This window comes from Macaca thibetana, chromosome 9 (genome assembly GCF_024542745.1).
Source record: "Macaca thibetana thibetana isolate TM-01 chromosome 9, ASM2454274v1, whole genome shotgun sequence".
Classification (NCBI taxonomy): Eukaryota; Metazoa; Chordata; class Mammalia; order Primates; family Cercopithecidae; genus Macaca; species Macaca thibetana.
The window spans coordinates 59,554,923-59,569,719 of record NC_065586.1 but is presented as its reverse complement, the minus strand read 5'-3'; the positions used below and the strand labels follow the sequence as shown (position 1 = coordinate 59,569,719).

Sequence of the window (14,797 nt, the reverse complement as noted above, 5' to 3'; positions counted from 1 at the left end):
GCCCTATTAAGATTCCTTCAGATTCCCTCCTATCAGATTCCTTCACTTGAGGCCAGGAGTTCAAGACTAGCCTGGACAACATAGAGAAACCCCCATCTCTACAAAAATTAAATTAACAGGGCATAATGGTGCATACCTGTGGTCCCAGCTACTAGGGAGGCTGAGGTAGGAGGACTGCTTGAGCCTAGGGGTTTAAGGCTACAGTAAGGCATGATTGCATCACTGTGCTCTAGTCTGGGTAACAGACTGACACCCTGTCTCTCTTTAAAAAAAATCAGATTTCTAGGCCCCATCTAAAGAATCAGAATTTACAAAGGGGTAACCTGAAAATCTGTACTTCTTCAACCTTCAAGCTAGGTGACTCTTATCATCAGACAAGTTTGGCAAAGATAACATTAGTGAATATTTATTATTTCAGATACCTGGGCATCTACCCAACAGGGCCTTCCCCCGCTCCCCTTTAGGGAAGGGTAAAGAGACAATGCCATCTTAGTGATGATTATCAACACAGGCTTTGGAGCAGGAAACCTGGGTTTGACCTGCCAGGCTGTGTGATCTTGGACAAGTTATTTAACCTCTCAGTGCTTCAGTTTCTTTATCCATAAAGTGGGGATGATATTGCATCTCCTTCAGTGAGGATCAAATGAGATAATGCATACAGAACTGTTAGCCCAGTGCCTGCTAAATAAAAGGCATGGCCAATAAATAGATGCTATTGTTATTTCCCCATAGAAGAACCCTAGAGTATCTCCATCATATAAATATGGGTGAATAATTGTGGAAAAGAAAGACTGGCTATGGGTGGTTCCAGGGGTCCACACAGATATATAAGCACAGCCAGAAGGCCCAGTGATCACTTCTCTGACTAGACCCAGCAGACACAACTGTGGCTGGCTACATTAGACAAAAGGAAGAACACTTTAATCAAAGTCTGGTTCAAGGTGGGCAGGCAGGAACCAAGGCAGACATGACTTGGACGGACAGCTAGAGCTATCCTGGGATGTCACCATGGGTTAGATGTAGGAAGATTCCCAGTTATAGGGATAAGCACCTCCACTTGCCTGATTGAGTTTGATACTGCCTCAGAGATAGTTCTCCAACTATCTCTGGAGTTAACTAGGTCTGCATGTGAGTCTCAGTGCTTCCATTTCCCTGGAGTTTAACCTTGTGGAAATTGCTTAAGCCCAGTGAGCCTTCATTTTCTCATCCATAAAATGGTGACATTAATAGTACCTTCCTTAAAGTGTTAAGATGTAAAAAGAAAATGAATGTAATGCAAATAAAAGTTGGTTATTATTATTATTATTATCTATCTTTAACAAGGGATAGATTGTAAGATTGTATTGTTCCCTTGGAGACAACAGATGTCTTTTTTATTTTTATTTTTTGAGACAGGGTCTCATTGCCCAGGCTGGAGTGCAGTGGTGTGATCAAGGTTCATCGCCACCTCAATCTCCCAAGCTCAAGCAGTCCTCCCACCTCAGCCTCCTGAGTAGCTGGGACCACAGGTGTGTGCCACCGTGTCTGGCTAATTTTTAAAAAATATTTTATAGAGATAAGGTCTCACTATGTTGTCCAAAGTAGTCTGATACTCCTGGGCTCAAGCCATCCTCCCGCCTTGGCCTCCCAAAATGTTGGGATTACAGGTGTGAGCCGCTGCATCTGGTACTCTTCCTTTCCTTTAGTCCCTGCCACATTCCCCACCATCACTGTCTCCAGAGTAAACAAGGAACGCCCATGCAGGAGATTATCCACATACTGTTCCTCCCACTCACTCTGCACACATACCTGCCTCCCGGGATCCCTGCTCCCTCTTCCCATAGATATTCACACATTTAGTCCTCTAGCAGCCTTCTCAAAGGAGACTGTCCCCTCTGCAGGACTTGGTTGCCTCCAAACCCTCTTCAGAGGCTCAGCAAACCAGAGAAAAGAGGCACCTTCTGCAGAAGGGTAGGCAAGACAGATTTGAGTATGGGGATGGATGGTGATCGGGGGAAAAGGAGGAGCTGAGGATTCAGAATAAGAAAGGAGAGGGTGGAAATGTGTCATGAAGTTCCTCAAAATCTGTGAATCCTGAATCTCATCATTTTTAGTGAATGAACTCAGATGATTCACTTCCCTTCATTAGCCTCTATTTTCCTCTCTGTGTAATGGAAGGGGAAGTGCTTGCTTTGAAGACAAAGATGCATATAGAATCCGGCATATAGAATCCAGCTTGGGAGAGCTATGAGCATGTGGAATTAGACATCATATGGGTTATGAATATTATGTTAGTTTTCTTCTGAATAGGATTTTTTCAGTATTTCAGCTTCTGGCTGAACATATATCCCTAAACATGATTGATGTTTTGGCAGTCTTCAGCAAGCCCACCAATTGCTGGTTAGTCATCCCAGTCCTTTGTTCCTGGGCATGCCCCTTTGCTTCTAGCGAAGCATCTGTTGCCACCCAACATGGTAACCGGAACTCTGAGCAGAAGTTTTAGGACCAGGGCCTAACTTTGGTTCCTGGTGAGGGGCTCAGAATCCAGAAGGTCTGGTAAGCCATGACCAACACTCCTTTTTTTTTTTTTTTAATGGAGTCTCGCTTAGTCACCCAGGCTGGAAAGCAGTGGCCTGATCTCAGCTCACTGCACCCTCTGCCTCCCGGGTTCAAGCGATTCTTCCACCTCAGTCTCCTGAGGAGCTGGGATTACAGGTGCGCAACATCACGCTGGCTAAGTTTTGTATTTTTAGTAGAGATGGGGTTTCACCACGTTAGCCAGGCCAGTCTTGAACTCCTGACCTCAAGTGATCCACCCGCCTCAGCCTCCCAAAGTGCTGGGATTACAGGCGTGAGCCACCGCGCCCGGCAAACTCCTTTAGAGCAGTTAAGTTCCTGACTTAGGTAATAATTGGGTTTGGGTCAGGGAGGACAAAGAAAAATTTGGCCAAGACTCATGACATACATGCAGAAGTCTGAGCTGACTGGCCTAGGTAGGCCTAGGAAGCAGGCCAGAGCTGGTAAGGCAGAAAAAGAGTGAGGAAGGTTAGGGGGGTCATAGCCTGATGCTGGAGGGACCAGCTTTAGTTCCCCTTTCATGGTGCTACTGAGGACAGTGTAACCTCAGTGTTCAACCCCTGGGATCTTTGCTTTCCATGAGTAAGGAAGCAAGAATGCTGCCTCCCTCCACCCCTTCCACAGCCTGCTGGGGGCCTGCAGCTCCAGCAATCCCCCTATCATGTTACAGGCCCATAAGCGGCTTTCAGTGCCTGAGGTTGCCGGCCGGCTTCACCCCTCACACTAGACACTCAGGAAGAAGGGGTCCTTAGACTCAAGGAAGCTATGTGACCAGCATTCCATGTCTCCTTCCCAGAACTGTTGAAGAGTCCATCTGCCCCATGTGTAGGAGGGAAAGAGGCGCTTTGAGCCACACAGGAACACAGACAAGAGGGAGAGGGAGTGAGCATAGGGAATGTGGGAGTGAACAGCACATGCAGCTGTGGGCCCAGCTGCCTGGTTGCTGGGAACTGCTGGCCAAGGATACAGCATCCCCATTGGCCTGGAATCCTGGAATGGACTCCAGCCTGACTTGGTCTTCTGAGTCAATCCAACTGCAGTCAAAAAGGGGAGGCAGGCACTCGGTGTAGGAATTATAGTTTACACAGTTCTTCTTCCTATCTCTAGCATCCAGAACTGTGCCCAGCACATAGTAGGTCCATGATGAATATGGAATGAATGAATACTTTCACATGCAAGCATGATCTCAGCCAATCTGCAGAGCGAGGCACAGGCTGGACAGGTGTTGCTTCATTTTGCAGATGGGAGAACTAGATAAAAGAGTTAAGCATAATCCCAGCACTTTGGGAGGCTGAGGTGGGCAGATCACTTGAGGTCAGGAGTTCGAGACCAGCCTGGCCAATATGGTGAAACACCATCTCTACTAAAAATACAAAATTAGCCAAGCATAGTGGCAGACACCTGTAATCCCAGCTACTTGGGAGACTAAGGCAGGAGAATTGCTTGAACCCAGAAGGCGGAGGGTGCAGTGAGCTGAGATGGTACCATTGCACTCCAGCCTGGGTGACAAGAGCTAGACTCCTTGTCAAAAAAAAAAAAAGTTAAGCAACTTGCCTAAGATCATTCAACTCTGATGTAGCAGACTCAAGGCTAGACACTGTGGTCTTTCTATAGTGCCATGCTGAGCATTCTTTCTATACTACACAAAACTGCATCCTATGACTCCATGGGAACTTCCTTTTGGGTCAGAAAGTCCTTAGGGGCTGAGTTTCCTGGACTTAGTCTCAGGGCCAGGTTTGGATACCCTGCCCCTCCCTGCGCATCTGGCATCTGCCTTCCCTTTTATGAGAATCTCCTGGAAAGGGCTTCTCCATCAGTCTCTGTTGCCACATCTGACTCAGGAGCTCGGTACCCTTGAGACACAGAGGCAGGGGTTGGTGGCTTCACTCTAGGAGTCAGGAAAAGAATGAACTCATACACATTCAGTTCCTTATTCTCTTACCCTCAGTAGAAATTTCAGACAGCCTAGACCACAGAGGCAGTTCTTGGAATTCAGGCAAGCAACTAACTTGTATTACAGCGGGTGCAACTTAAGAGCTCAGAGTCCATAGTCCGAGCAGTCTTTCTGGAAGGAGGTCTCCAAAGTCAGGAGGAGGGCTCCCCCGAGCTGGATCATCTTAGCTCACTGGCCCCTCCCTTCACAGCGTTCTGTCTTTCATGAAGACAGTGAGGTATAGCACATAGGAACAAGGATCAGAAGATGCTGGGTTTTAGTGCTGGCTTTGCTGCTCATCAACTGTGTATCTTCTCTCCATTTCATTTTCCATATCTGCAAAATGGGAACAACAGTACCAGTCTATATCACAAGCAGTTATGAGTTTAAAGAGAAATGGTTTACATTAATGTGCCTTTAAGCACAAGACAGAAATACAATATAAAATATATGGCTGGGTGTGGTGGCTCATGCCTGTAATCTCAGCGCTTTGGAAGGATGAGGTAGGAGGACCCCTTGAACCCTGAAGCCCAGCAAAACCTTGTCTTTAAAGAAAAAAAAAAAAAGAACTGAAAGTCTAGCACATGCTATGCACAAATATTTCAGAGAGTGCTAAAGATTAGCGCATTGGCCGGGCGCGGTGGCTCACGCCGGTAATCCCAGCACTTTGGGAGGCCGAGGCGGGCGGATCACAATGTCAGAAGATGGAGACCATCCTGGCTAACACGGTGAAACCCCGTCTCTACTAAAAATACAAAAAAATTAGCTGGGCGTGGTGGCGGGCGCCTGTAGGCCCAGCTACTCGGGAGGCTGAGGCAGGAGAATGGCGTGAACCCGGGAGGCGGAGCTTGCAGAGAGCCCAGATCGCACCCCTGCACTCCAGCCTGGCGAGACTCCGTCTCAAAAAAAAAAAAAAAAAAAGAAGAGCACATGGATAAAGAGTTGGAGGCGTAGGGGGGAGGAGGGGGCGGGTGGTGAGGGGGAAGGGTGTCAGGCTTCATAACGGTCTCCAAACCTCTTTGTGCAGGAGGAAATGAAGTCATCCGCTCTCAACAATCAGCATGACAGCCTCCAGCCAAGTAATCCGGAGTCATGAGAGCTGCTAGGGGAGCAGCATGAATCATGACGGCCTCTGGGAATTTCCTGATAACTAACCTAGGAGTTTCGGGGTAAGTCCTCAGGCTGCAACATCTCTGTTTACATTCTGGTCACGTTTATTTACAATTAATGAGTTCTCAAATCCAAACAAAACTGACCACAGTCTTCTTGAGGAAGTAGCAAGGTTGGCTCTGAGACCTATAGCATCTCTGACTCAGTGTGTCCCCTGGAAGGCTGGCAGTTTAGCAAGCACAGAAGTCTCTCCAGAAGACAGTGGGTCACCTGCCTCCCAAAAGCTGAAAGGCTAACTTGTACTTTCCCCAGCTACCAGCTGGCATCCTGAGCCCTCTGCTGCAGCGGAGCAAAGGAGCCTTCCTCCTTCCTACCCTCCTGGCACTCTCCCTGCCTGCCTTCTGTCATTCTCAAGTGGACCCAGACCCAAGGTCCAGATTTGCAAGGCAGGAAAATGCTGCAGGCCTAGGCTGGGAAAGGGACCAAAGCTTGAGCCCCTAGTGGATTGCTGGGACTCAGCCTCCTCCCTCCCACTAAGAGAGCAAGTCCTACTGGGTTCAAAATGACCCCAAGCCCTGGTTCCTGACACTAGGGGAAAGAGATGGGGGTGACAGAATCACAGAATCCCTACTATACTCCTCCAAGTGTGCCCAAAGATGCGTGTGTGTGTATACACAAATGTCTGCTTATCCTTAGGCAGGAGGGGTGTATGCAGTCGTTTACACATGGTCTGTTTTTCTGGAGGACAATTTTATTTGATAAACAATTGTTTCTATCCAAATAGAATAAACAAGGCTCTATGATGAAGTAAAACACTAAATACACATGCATTTAAAAATGTGTAATTATCTTTGGAATGGGCTATACAGGGATGTGTTTTTTAAAATGTAAAGAGTGTAAAAGGACATACAGTGAAAAATAAATCTTCCTCTTATTTTGTCCTCCAGTCTTCCAATTCCTCTACTCAGAGGTGAGAACAGAACTTCCACACCCTCCAGAACCTCCACAGTTAACTGTCTACATGTTTCCATTGTCTTTACTTTTATTCTTGCCCGCACAAATAAATGAACTGTTCATTATGAAAACTTCCCAAAAGACCCATTAACACTTCAATAGGAAGCACCAACAGTTTATGCCGTAGGACTTTGTTCCCACAATCCTGTAACATCATATCAGGACACCTAATCCAATCCTTATCAAGCCCTGTCAAAAACGGACTTTAAATCAAACTGCAAATTTTCAGTAATCTGGTCTTGCCTTTCCTCCTCTCTGATAGCACCATCAAACTCCCTTACTGCCGAAAGCAGTAAGTCCGGCTTTGTTCCATCCACTGGTTGTGTTGGTGATATCTAATCTAGGGACTGCCACTGAACAGAGAGGCGCAGAGGGAGCCCCGGCAGGCAGGGGTTTTTGTGTCTGTGTTTCTGGGAGAGTGTGCCTCCTACATTTGTCGCGTTGATGAAGACTTCACAGCTCCATCAGCTGCGGGCAAGGGGGTCTGAGGCCCTGTTAGGCAAGTTGGGGCCCAGCAGGGAGAGGTTGGAGAAGAACTGATTAGGGGACCCCAGGAGGCTTCAGAGCTGGGCGAGGTAGAGAGTCTCCCGTGCGCCTTCTCTCCTCTCTGCAATTCCGGGACTCCGTGCACTGGGGCGGGCCCCGGGCCAGGTTCATGGGAGGAAGCACGGAGAATTTACAAGCCTCTCAATTCCTCAGTACAGACGCTGTTGGGTCCCCTCCGCTGGAGATCGCGCTGCCCCCAAATCTTTGTGAGCGTTGCGGAAGCACGCGGGGTCCGGGTCGCTGAGCGCTGCAGGGCAGGGGAGGGAGCTGGGCGGGAGAGGGCGGGGCGGCGCCGGGGCGGGCCCTGATATAGAGCAGGCGCCGCGGGTCGCAGGACACCGCGGAGACTGCAGCCCCGGACCCCAGGTCAGGGTCCACCTGTCCCCGCAGCGCCGGCTCGCGCCTTCCTGCCGCAGCCAGCGGTGAGTGTCGCGGTATCGAGATCCCCGGGCCGGATGCGTGGCGGCCCCAGTTCCCGAGCATCTGCCTCCCCAGCTCCGGGCTGCCCCGGCTCCCTGGCGGCTACACGGAGTCACCGCGGCCGCTCCCGGGCGTCCCCCGCGGGTGCCGGTCCAGGCTGCCCGGGAGTCCGGAGCCCAGAGAGGAGAGAGACAGCCGGGGCTGGGGAGCCTGGTCACCGCGGGCACCTCCCTTGCGCTGCAGTCGCCAGCCTGGCCCGCCTTCCCGCTCCTCCGCCTCTTGCCCTGACTTCTCTTTCCTTTGCAGAACCGCCGTCTAGCGCCCCGACCTCACCACCATGAGAGCCCTGCTGGCACACCTGCTTCTCTGCGTCCTGGTCGTGAGCGACTCCAAAGTGAGTGCTCCCTTGCTTTGACCGATGCCGCCCGAGGACCTCTGATCAGCACCAGGGGAGAGGAGGGGGCTGCTCAGGGAGCGGGGGTCCTCCGGCTTCCATCCATAGCAGGGCCCCTCCGGCTTCCATCCATAGCAGGGCCAGGCTCTCCCCAGGAAATGGGACAGGGTGGCAGCGGAGGCTTGAGAACCACGGGGGTTGGCACTGACCGGCAAGGGAGGAAGAAGCCGCCGGGACTGCCCCAGCCTGCGGGCATCTGGTAGATGAAGCTTGCTTGGGTCAATCCATTTCTCCTTGCTGGAAACCCATGGTCTTCCATGTGAGAACTAGATACGAACAGGGTGAGGCGAGAGGGAAGGAAGAGTGGGTTTTGGGACTGGGTCCAGTTTACCCTCACCCTGGAGTCCCTGGAGCATGGGACCTTTGATGAAGCCTCCTCCCGAATCTCTTCCAGGGCAGCCGTGAACTTCAAGTTCCATGTGAGTATCCACCCCTACAACAATTGGCTGTACAGACATCTTGGGAAAGCTTCTGGGGACATCCCCTCCCTACCCCTGCTGCAGGGCTGCCCCAGCCCTTACGGCTTCCACTCCCCCTCGCTTACCCCACCTTTGTTCTCTCCAGCAGACTGTGGCTGTCTAAATGGAGGAACATGTATGTCCAACAAGTACTTCTCCAGCATTCACTGGTGCAACTGCCCAAAGAAGTTCGGAGGGCAGCACTGTGAGATAGGTATGGGGATCTCCACTGCAACTGGGAGTTAGGGGGCACCAAAAATTTGGGGACAGGGAGGGATGGGTGGGAGGCAAGAGCAGGCAGGAGTTAGGAGCTGGAGGTGGGGTGGGTGACATCTTCATCCCTATGTGACAAGCATAAACACACTCCTGTGAAGCAATGGCCACACAAATGTGAGGTGCGGTTGGAAGGAGACCCTGTCCAGTCTTCTGGCAGGTCTGAAACCACATCATCTTTAAAATATCCGTTGGCAGCTGGGCGTGGTGGCTCACGCTTGTAATCCCAGCATTTTGGGAGGCCAAGGTGAGTGGATCATTTGAGGTCACGAGTTCAAGACCAGCCTGGCCAACATGGTGTAACCCTGCCTCTACTAAAAATACAAAAATCAGCCCGGCATGGTGGTGGATGTCTGTAGTCCCAGCTGCTTGGGAGGCTGAGGCAGGAGAATCGCTTGAACCTGGGAGGCAGAGGTTGCAGTGAGCTGAGATCACACCACTGCACTCCAGCTGGGCGACAGAGCAAGACTTCGTCTCAAAAAAAAAAAGCTCGTTGGAACGTCCTTCTCTTTCTCACATTCTCTCATCCTCCTGTCCCCTCGTAGATAAGTCAAAAACCTGCTATGAGGGGAATGGTCACTTTTACCGAGGAAAGGCCAGCACTGACACCATGGGCCGGTCCTGCCTGGCCTGGAACTCTGCCACCGTCCTTCAGCAAACATACCATGCCCACAGATCTGATGCTCTTCAGCTGGGCCTGGGGAAGCACAATTACTGCAGGTGAGGTGGGGACAACAAGGACCAAGAGTCCTCCCCACAGCTTCCCAGAAACCTTGTTACCATCCCCTTCTCCCGGAGGGCCGGCCATAGCATGAGAGAAGCGCAGTCTCTGGTTGAGTCTTCCCTGAGGGGAGGAGGCAGGGAAGGCCCTCTGGGTTGGAATGACATCCCCTATCTTTCTGTGTTGTCAGGAACCCAGACAACCGGAGGCGACCCTGGTGCTATGTGCAGGTCGGCCTAAAGCAGCTTGTCCAAGAGTGCATGGTGCAAAACTGTGCAGATGGTGAGCATCACTGACCTGCTGATGACAGTGGGGTGGAAGGGGACAAACTCGCATGTCCCCTTATTCCATCACAGGAGGGCTGAGGAGGTGAGGGGCGCCCGAGAGGGATGCTTTCTCCTAACCGCCTCCCCAAGACATCCCTCTGTTTGTCCTCCAGGAAAAAAGCCCTCCTCTCCTCCAGAAGAATTACAGTTTCAGTGTGGCCAAAGGACTCTGAGGCCCCGCTTTAAGATTGTTGGGGGAGAATTCACCACCATCGAGAACCAGCCCTGGTTTGCAGCCATCTACAGGAGGCACCGGGGCGGCTCTGTCACCTACGTGTGTGGAGGCAGCCTCATCAGCCCTTGCTGGGTGGTCAGCGCCACACACTGCTTCATGTACGACCCTGGGGTTTCTCCTCTTTGACTCTTCTGCCCCACCCCAAACACATCCCCTTCTCCTTCCCAGCAAAGGGTTCCGCCTCATTTCTCCCTCGTCTGCCCCTCTCCTTGCAGCCCATGGCCTTGGGGACAAGTCATGCTTTGAGGCCTCTAGGGAGGGAAGGAAGAAGTGGCAGGATTTCATGGGACTAGGCTGTCTGATGGATTTCTTCTCCCACAGTAATTACCCAAAGAAGGAGGACTACATCATCTACCTGGGTCGCTCAAGGCTTAACTCCAACACGCAAGGGGAGATGAAGTTTGAGGTGGAAAACCTCATCCTACATGAGGACTACAGCGCTGACACGCTTGCTCACCACAACGACATTGGTGAGGGGGAACCCCGCGACTGCTGTGGCCATGATGGCTTGGGGAGAGTGGGACCCAAGGAGAGACTGGAGCTGAGGTTGAAGCTGGCTGGTGGGGCAGGGGTGGGGTGGGGGACCTTGAAGCCTCAATATACATGACAAAGGGAGTGGTGGCGGGGAAGAGTTCCATAAAGTCTGAGGGGTCCGGTGCTCCTGTGGAGAGACCCTGAATTTCCCCAACAAGTAGCCTCTTGTGAGTGGAAATGGCCCTGTGGGTATATGGCTTGGGCTGGGAATGCCCTGTTTATACGAATTAGAAAAAGACGCCCCTTCCTTTGTGGGATGTAGCCTCTGTCTGTGTTGGGATGTAGAACTTGGAGAATGGAGCTTTGGGCTGGATTCCAGCCTAACTACCTCACCTGGGACTTTTTGCAGAAACTACCTATAAAGGTGTATGCAGTGGCTCTGGCCATCCAAGACTTTTTCAACACCTGTAACAAAGCCCTTGGGGCATGGGGCAGGGGAGGTTTCCAGGTGATAAGCGACCAGCAGACCTCCCTGGATGACTGACCTAGGGATAGACATAGCTACTTCTTTGGTACTTGAAGGGGACAGATGGGGACCACCTAACCAGTAGTGATCTTTCTCCTCTCACCCTCTGTCCTCCCCCAGCCTTGCTGAAGATCCGTTCTAAGGAGGGCAGGTGTGCGCAGCCATCCCGGACTATACAGACCATCTGCCTGCCCTCGACGTATAACGATCCCCCTTTTGGCACAAGCTGTGAGATCACTGGCTTTGGAAAAGAGAATTCTAGTAAGTGAAAATTGGGACTGACTTAGGAGGTCCTGGGGAGTGTTTTGACCTGAAAGCAAGCCCAGCATGATCAAGGGAAGACTGCAGAGTTAGAGATGGGAGCACTGAGGAGGTGGCAGATGGGTCCAGGGATGGATGAGGACTGTTGTTTAGTGAGTGATGGGCTGCAAAGGTAAATAGATGGTAGGGGCTATAGGTGGAGTAAAGGCTCAGATTTGCATGGGAAAGAATAAGGGCCTTCCCTGGTAGAGACACTTTACGGTTCCCCTCCCTGGCAGACTCCCAGTGGACAGATAAATCTTGACACAAACGCCTCCCTGTTTTCTTCGCTTAGCCGACTATCTCTATCCGGAGCGGCTGAAAATGACTGTTGTGAAGCTGGTTTCCCACCAGAAGTGTCAGCAGCCCCACTACTACGGCTCTGAAGTCACCACCAAAATGCTGTGTGCTGCTGACCCACAGTGGGAAACAGATTCCTGCCAGGTGAGAGTTCTAAGCATCTCTCTCCATCTCTTCCATATCTCCCCAGAACTCCTGGGCTTGTCCCAGCCAGCTTTGGGGTGTCTCTCTCTAGCCAAAGCCCTAAGTAGCCAGAATCAGGAGCTCAGGTCTTTGAGGGTTTAAAGCAATGCTTGTGTGTTTACCAAACATTACCAAAAAAATCCCAGCTCTGTGCTAGTCGCTTAAGACTGGGGGCACGAGATCCTAGAAAGAGGAAACAGTAAAAGACAATGTAACTCAGTGCCCAGGGTGCGTTGTGAACTATAAATGATCAGGTGTTCAGGAGAGGGAGGTGAGTGTCAACTTGAGGGTCAGGGAGGGGAGGCTTTAAAGGAAACATGACTTGATAGGCATTTGAAGAGGCAGAAGGAAGAAAGGAGGGTGTTTCAGTTGAAAGATACAAAACTGAGTAGGAGGCTGGCATATTCCGGGTGGGGAGGAAAAGTAGGGTCTGGGAGTATGGATGGAATAGCAGCAGACGACAGGGGTTTTAAAACCAAGCAGGGGATTTTAAACTTGATGTGGTAGAAAATGGGGCTGTGCCGGGCACAGTGGCTCATGCTTGTAATCCCAGCACTTTGGGAGGCTGAGGTGGGTGGATCACTTGAGGCCAGGAGTTTGAGACCAGCCTGGCCAACATGGTGAAACCCTGTCTCTATTAAAAATACAAAAAAAAAAACTAGCCAGGTGTGGTGGTACATGCCTGTAATCCCAGCTAATCAGGAGGCTGAGACATGGGAATTGCATGAGCACAGGAGGCAAGTTAGCAGTGAGCCGAGATCGTGTCATTGCACTCCAACCTGGGCGACAGAGGGAGAGTGTTCCCCCTGCCCCCCCAAAAAAGAAAGAAAATGGGAAGTCACTAAGGACTTTGGGAAACTCTTCCCTCTCTCAGGTATGGTTGGGTGGTGGGATCAGAAACCCCCTCCTCACTTCTCTAGGGCTCATCTTTTGTGTCTTTGGCTTCACAGGGAGACTCAGGGGGACCCCTTGTCTGTTCCATCCAAGGCCACATGACTTTGACTGGAATTGTGAGCTGGGGCCGTGGATGTGCCCTAAAGGACAAGCCAGGCGTCTACACGAGAGTCTCACGCTTCTTGCCCTGGATTCACAGTCACACCAGGGAAGAGAATGGCCTAGCCCTCTGAGGGTCCCCAGGGAGGAAACGGGCACGACCCGCTTTCTTGCTGGCTGTCATTTTTGCAGTAGAGTCATCTCCATCAGCTGTAAGAAGAGACTGGGAAGACAGGCTCTGCACAGATGGATTTTCCTGTGCCACCCACCAGGGCGAACAATAGCTTTACCCTCAGGCATAGGCCTGGGTGCTGGCCGCCCAGACCCCTCTGGCCAGGATGGAGGGGTGGTCCTGACTCAAGATGTTACTGACCAGCAACTTGTCTTTTTCTGGACTGAAGCCTGCTGGAGTTAAAAAAGGCAGGGCATCTCCTGTGCATGGGTGAAGGGAGAGCCAGCTCCCCTGATGGTGGGCATTCATAAGGCCCATGATTGAGAAATGAATAATTTCCCAATTAGGAAGTGTAACAGCTGAGGCCTCTTGAGGGCGCTTAGCCAATATGGGAGCAGCAGTTTGGGGAGTAGAGACACTAATGATTTCAGGGCAGGGCTCTGACATTCCATGAATGTATCAGGAAATATATATGTGTGTGTATGTTTGCATACTTGTGTGTGCGCTGTGAGTGTAAGTGTGAGTAAGAGCTGGTATCTGATTGCAAGTCTAGATATTTCCTTAAATTGTGTGGACTGTGATGCCACATAGAGTGGTCTGTCTGGACAGGTTATAGGTCACTCCTGGGGCCTCTTGGGTCCCCCACATGATAGTGCCTGGGAATGTATTATTCTGCAGTATGACCTGTGACCAGCACTGTCTCAGTTTCACTTTCACATAGATGTCCCTTTCTTGGCCAGTTATCCCTTCCTTTTAGCCTCGTTCATCCAATCCTCACTGGGTGGGGTGAGGACCACTCCTGTACACTGAATATTTATATTTCACTATTTTTATTTATATTTTTGTAATTTTAAATAAAAGTGATCAATAAAATGTGATTTTTCTGATGACAAATCTCCCTGGTGCTTGCATGGGAAGGTGTTGGAGTACATAAAAAGGAGAAAATAACAAAAGTGGACTGCACCCCAGAGTTTCTTATGGGACTTCATCTCTGGACTTAATGGAGCTTTGGGAGGTACAAGTTAGGAGAGCTGTAGGGCAGGGCCACCGCAGCACTTAAGGTATACGAAGTTTCCCCAAACCACAATCCCATGGCTGTGTAAGTAGTGTGCAGGCTTAGTGTCAGCTCCCAATTGCCTCCTTAGCCTGATACCTTTGTGCAGTGCACATCTTGTACAGCTGTACATTGTGGTCTTCTTTAGGGTTAACTCCACAACATTCTCTTCACTCTGCCCCCAACAATCCTTGAGCTGACCTCAACCAAGGAGAACACCTGTGGCCAGGTGCAGTGGCTAATGCCTGTAATCCCAACATTTGAGAGGCTGAGGTGGGAGAATTGCTTGAGCCCAGGAGTTTGAGACCAGCCTGGGAAACTTAGTGAGACCCTGTCTCTGCAAAAAATAAAAAAAATTAGCCAGGTGTGGTATCACACATCTGTAGTCCTAGCTACTTGGGAGGCTGAGGCAGGAGGATCATAAGCCAAGGAGTTCAAGTTTACAGTCAGCTATGATTGTGCCACTGCACTCCAGCCTAGGTGACAGAGCAAGACCCTGTTTCAAAAAAAAAAAAAAAAAGAAGAAGAAGAAGATGACCTGTAAGTGAAAATTGCTGGCTGGGCTCGGTGGCTCACGCCTGTAATCCAGCACTTTGGGAAGCCGAGGTGTGTGGATCACCTGAGGTCAGGAGTTTGAGACCAGCCTGACCAATATGGTGAAACCCCATCTCTGCTAAAAATACAAAAAAATTAGCCAGGTGTGGTGGTGGGCGCCTGTAATCCCAGCTACAGGCTGAGCTGAGGCTGAG

At 50.8% G+C, this 14,797-nt stretch overlaps 2 protein-coding genes across 3 annotated transcripts in view; one reads left to right on the top strand and one right to left on the bottom strand.

Annotated features, from left to right (window-relative positions):
- Positions 1 to 14,797, bottom strand: part of CAMK2G (calcium/calmodulin dependent protein kinase II gamma) — a 1,229,125-nt gene that overhangs the window by 93,712 nt on the left and 1,120,616 nt on the right. The gene's annotated exons all lie outside the window — the stretch shown is intronic.
- On the top strand, positions 7,457 to 13,881 carry PLAU (plasminogen activator, urokinase). 2 transcript variants are annotated; one of them, XM_050803495.1, is made up of 11 exons: positions 7,457 to 7,581; positions 7,886 to 7,973; positions 8,428 to 8,452; positions 8,601 to 8,705; positions 9,310 to 9,484; positions 9,676 to 9,767; positions 9,925 to 10,144; positions 10,368 to 10,516; positions 11,167 to 11,307; positions 11,642 to 11,790; positions 12,780 to 13,881. In XM_050803495.1, the coding sequence occupies exons 2-11, from the start codon at positions 7,917 to 7,919 to the stop codon at positions 12,954 to 12,956; spliced, it is 1,290 nt and encodes a 429-aa protein (XP_050659452.1). In that variant the 5' UTR covers positions 7,457 to 7,581; positions 7,886 to 7,916; the 3' UTR covers positions 12,957 to 13,881. The 2 variants fall into 2 exon arrangements, with proteins under 2 accessions (XP_050659452.1, XP_050659451.1); XM_050803494.1 differs by having other exon boundaries at positions 8,598 to 8,705.

What these genes read in the sequence shown, in the direction of transcription:
- PLAU (XM_050803494.1), top strand. Translation starts at nt 7,917, where the DNA reads ATGAGAGCCCTGCTGGCACACCTGCTTCTCTGCGTCCTGGTCGTGAGC. An exon ending in GGGAAGCACAATTACTGCAG is followed by an intron (nt 9,485 to 9,675) that starts GTGAGGTGGGGA and finishes CTGTGTTGTCAG; the next exon opens with GAACCCAGACAACCGGAGGC. An exon ending in CTTTGGAAAAGAGAATTCTA is followed by an intron (nt 11,308 to 11,641) that starts GTAAGTGAAAAT and finishes TTCTTCGCTTAG; the next exon opens with CCGACTATCTCTATCCGGAG.